At 29.0% G+C, this 11119-nt stretch overlaps 1 protein-coding gene across 5 annotated transcripts in view; it reads right to left on the bottom strand.

Annotated features, from left to right (window-relative positions):
* The window catches only part of l(2)k05819 (transmembrane protein 94-like protein l(2)k05819), a 38106-nt gene that overhangs the window by 26813 nt on the left and 174 nt on the right, over nt 1–11119 (bottom strand). For all 5 annotated transcript variants that reach the window (XM_014423265.3, XM_067045335.1, XM_067045337.1 and 2 more), the window contains exons 2-11: nt 10958–11069; nt 10738–10866; nt 9127–9263; nt 8188–8378; nt 7599–7702; nt 7215–7362; nt 5912–6118; nt 4472–4636; nt 2209–2309; nt 2025–2125 (exon numbers count right to left, since the gene is read on the bottom strand). In XM_014423265.3, the coding sequence (XP_014278751.1) occupies nt 2025–2125; nt 2209–2309; nt 4472–4636; nt 5912–6118; nt 7215–7362; nt 7599–7702; nt 8188–8378; nt 9127–9263; nt 10738–10866; nt 10958–11067 (1393 nt within the window). In that variant the 5' untranslated portion in view covers nt 11068–11069. The remainder of the gene's footprint in view (nt 1–2024; nt 2126–2208; nt 2310–4471; nt 4637–5911; nt 6119–7214; nt 7363–7598; nt 7703–8187; nt 8379–9126; nt 9264–10737; nt 10867–10957; nt 11070–11119) is intronic.

Here is an 11119-nt window from a genome sequence, read left to right as displayed (position 1 = left end):
TAAATATTTTATCTTTTTATAGAAAGCTACAAATATAAAAAAAAATATCTATTGCCCTTAAACATATGCGTTCAGATATTTTATTGCATAAAATAATAAATTTTATGTTCGAATTGAATTCTAAATTTTTCACTTGCTTTTTATGTTTTAGGCATCAAGAAACAAACTTGGTACCATGTCTGCTAGTCTGTCTGTAGTCAAGTTTATGTTCCAGCACAATGAATCGAACCCTAAATAAACATTTGGTTAGTCCTATATGATTGAATACTTTAACTTAAGCATATTTTTTTGGCACATCTATAATTTGAAAATACCTAGTCCGATTCGGTCTAAATCTGGAGGGAAGTTTGAGAATAGTGTAAATAGCCCAATATTCATTTTATCAAAGTTCATTCACTGCTTTCACTTAACAATTTTCAAAAGTAAAAGCATACATGTTTCAAAACATGGGCCATCACACAAATTTTATTCACAAATGATAAATCAATTTTGGCATACTTTCTATAAAGTTGTATTTCTCTGTTTTGTATGATAAAAACACAAAGTAGATAAAAAATTATAAACAATAAGAGAATCTCCGCAAACGTATGGATCATAAGAAATGTGCCCTGTTGCCAAATTTGATGTCCATTGATCTTCAGATGGAGAAGAAGGCTATTAAATCGACATCATTGGACTCATTGCTGGGACCAGATGGTGTATTGGTCCACACAATAAAATAAAGCTGGATATAATTATGAAGCCGAAATCGTGGCAAATGCCGAAAGACTGGGTGTGGATTAGGGCTACCAAGGAGTGAGAGCTCTACAGCAGTCATTGTGTGAGAATACTTGGTGTTCTCCATTTCAAAGAGATCCCAAAAGCTAGTATATATGTGTGTGTGAGGAGCAGATACTCTTGGGGTCAAAATGGCCAAACGCCCTGAAACTAAATATCAACTATTAACCCTTGCATGGAGTCCCAGGAGCCAGTGTACAGCAAAGAGAATGAGTCCCTCTGTTGCAAATGCTGCAGAGAGTCTGAAACACCAGCCCATGTGCTGGAAAAATGCCTCAACAACTACTTCCTTATGATACGCCGGCATAACAGAGTCAGAGAAGAATTAATTAAATTTTTGGGAAACTGGTGGATCCGTAAGATACGCTGATATTGTGGTATTCTCTAGCACTGGAGGCATGGCTTTGGTCTTGAATCTAACAGTGAGATTTGAGAATAATGACCTCGATCAGGTGAGTGGAGTGGGAAGGAAAAAGAAGAAAATATATGAAAAACACGTCCCTTTCTTTTTGACCTTTGAAGAGATAGTTCACCGTGAGAGGCCTCTGGTTTGGATTTCGCGGAACAATACCAGATAAAACAAGGAGCTTCTTAGAAGACCTGGGTGTTAGTGTCAGGGACATAGCAATCTTGGTGGAAAATGATATTTTGGATTTTTTTTTTTTGGGCCTGTTGATTTGTGTTTTAACCTATGTACTCTCTTAACTTAGTTATTCATTATTATTTCTTTTAAATCATTTATTCATTGAAGTATTTCTTTTAACTAACTTTTTGTTTTTTTTCTTCTAAATCTATCATTTTTTTAAAAATTTATTTGTTTGTTTTTATAAACTGATCTACTACAGTGACTATTATATCTTTGGTTTGACTTTACATTGCTGTCTAATGATAAATTTATTTAATTTGATGAACCGATCAAACATGGGTAGAGGATCACTGAAGAGGGTCTGAGAGAGTAAATTGGGGAGAATAAATTTGTCAAACGAAATGAAATTGTTAAATAGAAAAAATAAATAAAATGTTTGTATTTAGTTTGTAAATGAGTATTAATTGTAAAAGGAAAAGATAGGGGAAAAAAAATTAAATTGTTATTATATCATGTGAATATATGTATTGTATATATGTCCGATCATGGATTGATTGGTATGCTGCGTCAATACGCTAGCTTGCTACAATTAGCAACCTAATGTATTTAGGCAGCATGGCTAAATAAAGCATTTCCCTCTAGAATTCTCCATAGTAAATACCTGAAGGTGGTATGCCATTTGGTTTCTCATCTTCGCTTTCTGCAGGAAGAATATCTTCAGCGTCAAAAACATCACTTACATTTTCATCAATGGTTGTATTTCTAAAGCCAAAAATATAATGATAAATCTACTGGTAAAATGAATTAAAAAAAAAAATAGGGAAATAGGAACTAATTCAACAAACCTTGTAAGATTGGACTTATCAACAGTTTTCATAAAAAATATTTTTTCTGCAGTAGGATTCGGCCAAGAAAGAATGCCTTTTTTGTCAACACAACAGAGAGCCTGAAACCGTTAATACATCCATAACAATTAAAAAGAACCTAATGCTAAAATAAATATTTAAAAAAAAATTAACATCTGTAAATAACAATATAAAAAGTATATAACAACATAAAAATATAATTATATGTTATAATAATGATTATAAAACATGAAAATAATGCCATATTTTTATAGCATTGTATTTGTAGTATATACAACAGGTAAATAAAATACTTTCTATTTACAGTTTTAATCAAAAGTTTACAAAGAGTGAAAATATTTTCTATAGGTGTGCCTCTCAATATGGAAGAAGAGCAGATTACTATTAAAAGGATTAGCAGGGAGAAGTCTGACGATTATTTTATTTTGAAACTTCAAGATAAACCAATAGTAATGGTATTTTCTGAAGATATAATAAATGGAAAGAAGACAAAAATGTTCATGGTAGAAACTGGTCCACAAGCAGAAAAAATTACAAACAACCTTTACAACTCTAAACTTGACAAAACAGAAAAATAAAGATAAAAAAAAAATATTTAAAAGTAGTCTTATCAAAACTATGTTTAGATAACCCAGAAGATAAAATAAATTAGTGAAAAACAATTTATTTTAAAAAAATAATGAGAAATTTTGTTGTTATACATGTTTCAGAAACATTTCTTTAAACTTGATGGGCACACAGTTGAGGGACAAACTATTAACAACCTACAACAAGTGCTGAAGGAACTACCATGAAACTGTCAGATTCGCACACACATATTTCCTTCTCCTTGTTCACCTTCAGCAACAATTTATTTATTTTCATAATTCATAAGTATTAATTGATAATTTAAGATTATTTGTCCAAATTTATACATTAACTAATTTCTGATGTTGTACCATTGTTGTCTCAATGAAAGAAATTTTACCAAGATATAGTGTCCCTTATGCTCTAAGGTTGGATGATGAGACACAATTAGCAATTCTAAGTGGATTCAGCCTCAAAAATTGTGAAGAGCTATTTAAAGAAGAATTCAAACTCATTTATGAGGATTTGACATCAGTCAAATCCTATTATACTGCAAAGACTCAGGGTTGGGAAAAAGTTCCTTAAAGAAGAGAAAGTGAAGCAGAAGGCATACTTCGATAGGTACCTTAGAAACCATCCACTATGTCAATTAAGTGAGGGTGAATAATGATTAATTAAGTGAAGTGAATAATGATAATTAAGTGAAGGGCATACACCTTTAACATATGTTAAATGTATCAAAAAGTATGTGGTGGTAATTTAATTTGGTTCGAGGGATAAGGATTAAGTGATTGCAGCTCATGGTAACAGATATCAGTGGAAGAGAATCACTTCCACTCTGGTCCCAAAACCTATGATGGAGTTTTAAGAAGGTAAGCCAACTCCAGGTGAATACAATAGAGAGGAGAAAGGAAAAAGACTGTTTTCATACAGAATGCTCATGGGATCATATATATTACTATGTGTTTTATTATGTAGATAAAAATATAACCAAAGGAAATCATACTGATATAATAACAAAAAAATAATGAAATAAGGACTGCCTTTTCACTTCTTCAATCCATAGTGATTGAATTTGTAAAATAAATCCTAGGTTTTGAAAAAGAACTTTAATATATACTTATTATTATACTTAGTATTAGTGGAGGAAAGTAAATCATACAAAAAGAATTATAGTGCAATCAAAAAGACAAAAAATTGAAATGTCGTCAATATCACAGCGATATATAGTAGCGACTTGAAAAATCTATTCTAACTAATTAAAAAGAAAAGAAAATATTTTAAAGACTATCTGTGTTGATTTCAAATCATTTTCTTGGTAAAAGATAAATTTGCTAATATTATACAAATAACAGAAAGAGTATTCACTGTGAATGATAAAATCACCTAAATAACTCTACTTATGAACTTTAACAGTCTTACATTCAAGTATTCTATTCTATTTATGCTCAGAAGTTACGCATTGGTATATTACATTAAAAGCTGCCTTGTTATAAGTAAATAAAGTTATAACACCTAACACAAAGGCAGACAGAGTGTGACTGAAATTTCATTTGATAGCTTTACTACACACTAGATACTTCAAGAGATTTTTCCTTCATACAAACTGCAGTTGAGTGAAGCTATGGTAATTATTACTACTAGTGAAACTTATTGTAATTATATTTCTACTTACAGTTACAGAACCAAGTATATGAAGAGGATTGGAAGAACGTGTTAATGTGAGTGAGTGCTGTTTACCAAGCAAGGCATGAAAAAAGTGTTGACTCCATTTGACTCCAGTAACAATATCCTCCACTCTTTCCTCATCGATTGATACATCTTCAAATGGATCAGCAGTCTGTTAAAGAGTGCTATCAGTTCATTGTTTTGGAGCAGTAAATTAAACATTACTAACTACTAGTAAATATTTTTTGAGGCTTGACAAATATGCATCACATAATCAATAGTGTAGTAAAAATGTTTCTTTTCTTAGAAATTTATATAGCTAATGATCTATCTAGAGCCATAAAATCATTCATAGAGATATAAAACTGCAGCATTAGAACTTCTTCCTTGATACAGACTTTTAAGAAACTTTATGTTTTAGATAGGTCTTTTTTTGAAGAAAGCATCAGGCTAAATAACCTAAGCAATACCTAATACAACCCATAGAAACAAAGCAGTAATTGTATAATGAAAAGCTTGTATAGCTCTCATAATTCATATGAAGCTGAAATTCGGAAAAGTGATTCTTCTTACGCTGTAGATATGACATGAAGCTGGTTTGAAAAAATATCTATTCTAAGTCATTAAAAGAAAGTTTAACCAAAAAACAATATAGTTTTTCAAAAACCTTTAAAACCACGTATCTGCTGAAACATTATGTATCTACAAAAAGTAAAATGAAATGTTCATTTATTCCCATTTTAGATAAGAAAACATCATGAGTTAATGTTTAGAAAAATTTAAGGTACTATGTAAAAAAGAATATTTAAAATATTCTTCAAGGCAAAAATCTCAAGTCACTAAAACCTTCATCATGTCTTTAATAAATATATAATTTAGAAGCCAAGGAGTCAGAATAAGCAGAGATGTAGCTCAAAGCCGTCTACCCAACTATAAATATAACAGTATTTGGCCAGAGGTCATGTGGAAGACTTCAAATAAGGTGAATGAATAAAATAATTAAAATACAACACAGAGCTAAATGAATTAAATTGAAAAACTATACCCTCAGACTAACAGCAGACTGATTAAGAAGATGAAATATCAAACAGGTCATTAATGACAACAGACAAAATTAAAAACAATCAACCATTCTACTTTGAGCAGCTCAATATATAAAATAATTTAACATTAACTTGCTTAAAATATCAGTGTATATCTGATACAATTTAATAACATAATAATAATAATAATCACATACAATTTAATTCTTATAATTCCTATATATTGAAATAAAGTTCTCTAGTATTAGTATGCACCACAAATTTATGAGTATATGTACATACATGACTAATATTTAACTTCACTGAAGCAATTTAGATAAATTTAAGAGTTAAATTATAAAGTTATAAGCATAAACAATAAATTTTTAAGGGTGAAATTTATTTACAATAAATTGTCAGAATACCTTAATGGTAGAACTTGACTGCAGAAAAGCGGAAAGTTTTGCATTTCCAAGTGTATGCAATGCAATCCAACAAGCTGGAAAGGAAATAGGAAGAAGAGAAATAACAATACAAGAAGGAGTAAGGAAAAATGTAACAGTCCAGTGAGCATCGCCAATCCAATTATCCACATAAACTGTCCTCAACAGCCCCAACAGTATTGTAGACACCTAAAAATAATATTTATTTACTAATTTATTAATTTTAAGCCTAGATTTAAATACATAATGTTAATAATAAAATATAAAGGAGAAATAAATCCCATTCCCTTAAAGACAAATAGTTCCAAATGTTCTAAAATAATAGATACTTTTTTCCTGTAATTTAATATCTACATAGATATTAAATTACAGGAAAAAAGTATAGATACTTTTTTCCTGTAATTATATAATAATTATGATATATGGTTCAAGAGATATATAAAAAATTAAAGTTTAAAAATATAATGGACAAGGTCATTAACAATAAATAATTTTACTTTATAGTCATGACATAGATATAACGGTTACAGAGATTATAAATTTAAACAATTAAGGATTTGATTTCTAGAAAAGCAGAATTTTCAGCCTAAAATTGTGAAGTGCAAAGACACATCATAAAATAGGTTTAGGAGTATCATAAAATATCCATAATTTTCTGATGTAGTCACTGTTCAAGAGTTAATATTGAAACAAAAAAAGAAAAAGGTAAAAGTATTTAAAATATAATACAATATAGTTCCAATATTTTAAACTTAAGTTGTTTCAAAACATATATAGGATCTCAATTAATAATTTGAGCCATTAAACTCATAAATCGGCTGAGTTGTTTGTGTTACAAACGACAGGTTATAATGCCAAACAAATTATCCTCATTGGGGCTTAGCCCTAATAATAGCCACAGGCACATGAAAACATTTATTAAAATGCGAAATAGATAAACCGTACTGAACAAGCGCCCACCAGTTATATAGCCAAATACTTTTTGGGACAGACCTTTTATTTATGTGTTTTTGTCACCCTCTTTTACCTTCTATGAATTTATATGTTTGAATTTGATGTTTCTAAGAGATTAGGCTCTCCTAATGGTATATTATTATTTTCATTTTCAGAAATTTGCTTTCAACCTGGGAAAATTATTTATCCTCTTTTCTCATTTAGTTAACTATATAATTTTTTCTTAGTATTTATTTATCCATTTTTCATTACTACTAAAAATGAGAGATTATAAAAAAATGTAATAAAAATCATAAAAAACAAAATATATCAACTATAAAAATTTATATACCAAAAGCAATGGAACTGCAACATTTTGAATGCATCTAGTCATCAACAAATGAATTTGTTTATCAAAAGATGTGACACAATCTTTTTCTAAATTTGCATCAAGCGCATCTTTAATATTCCTCAGTAGTGGTGTCTCAGTTAAAATAAATCTGAAAAAAAGTATATGGATATTACTAAACAAAAATCATACTAAGAAAATTGTAAATCATGTTTAAAACAAGAAAATACTCCTTATATAAACGAATCCTAGCAATTCCAAAAATTTTGGAAGAAAGTGTAACAATGAAATTAAAGATCGATTAGAACTAATGATTCATAAGACAAGGTGTGATAAGTTATATTAATTAATGAAACATAAAATTACATTAAAAACATTTGAATCTACCTTTTGTTTTTAAAGGGAATTCGTGCTGTAGGAATACTTATAGTTTCATGTTTTTGAGGAGGACTATAAACTTCTCCATAAGCCAGAAATGATGACTGATTTTCCTACAAAATAAGTACATTCCATTTATAAGAGGTAACAAAGTTCTTAGGAGCCTTAAACAGAATCATGATGAATAAATCCAATCTATTAAATAATATTTCAACAAACAAATGAATGAAAATTATACTGGTATTTCATCAGAATTTATACATCAGTATCTATTCAGTATACTGGTATTTTATTGAGTACTTCATAGTCAATTTAGTTTAACGATATTAGAAAATAATACCAAGTATAAAATGGAACCAAGGACTTACCCAAAGGGATTTTTGGAAAACTTATAAGGTTTACTCCTGCATGAAAATCATAAAAATACCCAAAGGTAAGGAGTCGATAAACTTGATGCATCAATACTTTTTCTAATGGAAATCGATGATATTGATGAATTTACTATTGGAACACAGGCTTCTTCTTTTATTAAGATTTTAAAGTTTTAGTTAGAATTTTATAAAATAAATAAATTATAAAGAGGCACTAAGGTTATTACCTGTTGGATTAGGTTTCCAGGGGCAGCTTGTCCAGGTCTTAACACTATCACATCACCCTTGCAAAGAAGTGCCCATGGAAGATTAACAAGTCTGTTGTCTCGATAAGTCCATTGTAATGTTATACACGGTGAAAATGGGGAACATAAGTGAGGGTAGTTCTCAGCTCTCCAATAACATTTTTTCTGACACTCTACGATTAAAAAATCTCAAATATTAAATAAATACATCTTAATTTTTTTTATCTATATGTTCATTTATACAGACTAATTTTTATTTATTATTATAAACTAAGAGATTGATCATTTTTTAAAACATTAATTGCTATTAACTGCAAGGACCCAAATTCAAACTGGCTGTGGCAGATAATTATTTTATTGTAGCCGTGAGTCAGCCTTGTGGGTTCGAGAGGCCTCCGAAGTCCACTCAGTACCTATCATGAAAAGTGTGATGAAGTTAAGTATATTTTTAATTTTATGAAGTTTATATCAAATAACTATTTCTTAAGGAATTAAGTTTTTTCTTAAATATTTTTCTCAATATCCTTTTTTTTAAACAATTATTTAAGTTATTATTTATTGTATCAAATATGGTTATATTGGAACATACCAAAATTTAATAACTCCTTTAACACTTAAGAAACCATCTTGGGACAGGACAAGTATGAAAACGGCTAATGCATACCAATAAACACGACATATTACATTACAACAGCAAATCCGATTGTTTTGTAACAATTCTCCATTGTTCCCCTCTAAGTTTTTTTTAAAATTTTGCTCATCCTTGGAGGATTGAAACAGACAAAGTAAATGTGTTTAAAAACCTTGTTTCATTGAAATTAGAAGTTTTTAATGTTTACTACAAAATTTCCTGAAATGAAGAATGTGAGATTTGTAGTCAGACCCTTCATTTCTGAGAATAATCAATTCCAAAACTCTTACCTTTCAGAAATATTAATAAATCATGAATTTTATCGGGAATTTCACTGCACCTCAACTGATTGTCCCATGAAACAAGAAGGACATTCAATACTCCAATGGCTAAAATGAAAATTCCATGTCCAGTTAAATTGCCATACCTAGAATAAAAAAATATATTGCATTTAAGAAGATATAAAATTGTATTATATAGAAGGAAAAAAAAATTGTACGAAAATGAAAAATAAAAATAATATCCAAACATAATCATTGACATTATTAAATTTATAAGCAAGTTCATTGCTTATCATGAGAAACTAATTAAAAAAAACTATAGTTTAAGACTTTTCTACAAACAGAAAGTACCTAATACAAAACTGAGATTAACTATCTTATTATATGGATATTATTCAAGTAATCTGGTTCAAAGGGATCAAGATATGCTTTTTATTTATTTTTTATTTTTTCAATTAAGCAGTTTAAGAACTTTCTAAATATTCTTTTATGGCAATTTTACATTTATTTCCCCTGTTCTTTGGCCATTACAATAAAATCCACTAAAAAATATTTTTAACATGACAAACTAATATAATTGAAAGTTTAGTATTATGAAAATACCTAACCCAATAAAACGATTAGGCATATTTGGATCAATGAATGTTTCAATCTTAATACTAATAGAAACTAATCATACTAACAATATGGAAAACATACACCAAACACCAGTCTAGAAACAGTACTTCAATAACCACAGTTACTAAACCCTACTCTTCATGAGTAGTAGTGGTTAAGATTTTTTTCCCCCATAAAAAATGTGATTGTTTCAAAAATGCCATTTGAGTGGGAGACCTAGGGTAACAGAAGGAGAGGAAGTCCTCGTGTCAAGTGGAGAGATCCTGTGGCTGAGGACCAAACGGAAAAGAAAGCGATGAGCAGGGTAGAGTGGAGGAACCGACTGAGGAAGTAATTTAGCTGAGGGAAACTTCAATTTATAAAGAAAATAACCTCATAAATAATAATAAAACATAATAACATTAAAGGAAAACCTTTTAACTACAATAGAAAAGCTTACTAATGATGTGAAAGCTAACACATCAGGTAAAGTGACTTTAAAATAAGAGATGTTACAACACTAATGCAGGTTAACTAGTATCAGTACAAAAGTAAATAATGTATTTAATTAAAAAATATTATTTTTATAAATAGAAGAATAACAAATTCATCGTTGCTTTGAGGGTTTTTAGCAAAAAGAAATAAAATAAAAATACAAAAGAAAGAATACTCTAAAAATTTTGAGTTAGACATATATTACAAATAAAAGAATATGTGAAGTTATCAAGATTTATTGGGCTCAAATAAAATTACAGTGTTAGGATAATCCAGCCTTAATCTATAATTATACTAGTTGAATACTGATTCCTCGCAGTATCTATAAGGAGATGTATAACTGAAATTAAACGTAATAAGCTAGATTAAAATTTCTATAATTGGTGATGATTAAATGATTTATAACATCATAATATATTTATTGATACAACTATTAAAATGTATCTTCATCAAAATATTAATTATTCCTTATTCAAATGAAATATTTATGGTTAAATTGATTTATATATGCAAACAAAAAACACTTACAAGGCTATATTGGTAAAAAACGATGTGAGAATCAATGAAAAACTTGCAAGAATAATGCAGGCAGCTGAAACCCAAGAAAATCTGGAAAGTTCATTTCTATAATCCAATATATCCTTTAGGCAATCCCATCTGAAATTAAAATAAGTTATGAATACTCGAATGATTGCAATATTTCACGAATAAACAAAGCCAAGGGCTAGAAAAGTTAAGTTTTTTTTACCTCGATGAGTATTTTGGAGCATATTCACTAAGTAATTTTTCAATATCTTCATGAAGAATTCCAAGGGCTTCATAACTTGATAAACCGAAATTTTCTTCACTTTTATTCATTCCTTGGAAATTTATTATCAACAATTACTTTTGCTACTAAGAAAAGCGATTT

This window comes from Halyomorpha halys, unplaced genomic scaffold, assembly GCF_000696795.3.
Source record: "Halyomorpha halys isolate HHAL.00 unplaced genomic scaffold, Hhal_1.1 Scaffold413.1, whole genome shotgun sequence".
NCBI lineage: Eukaryota > Metazoa > Arthropoda > Insecta > Hemiptera > Pentatomidae > Halyomorpha > Halyomorpha halys.
Note: the sequence above shows the minus strand (reverse complement) of the source record. Positions and strands in the feature narration are given on the sequence as shown.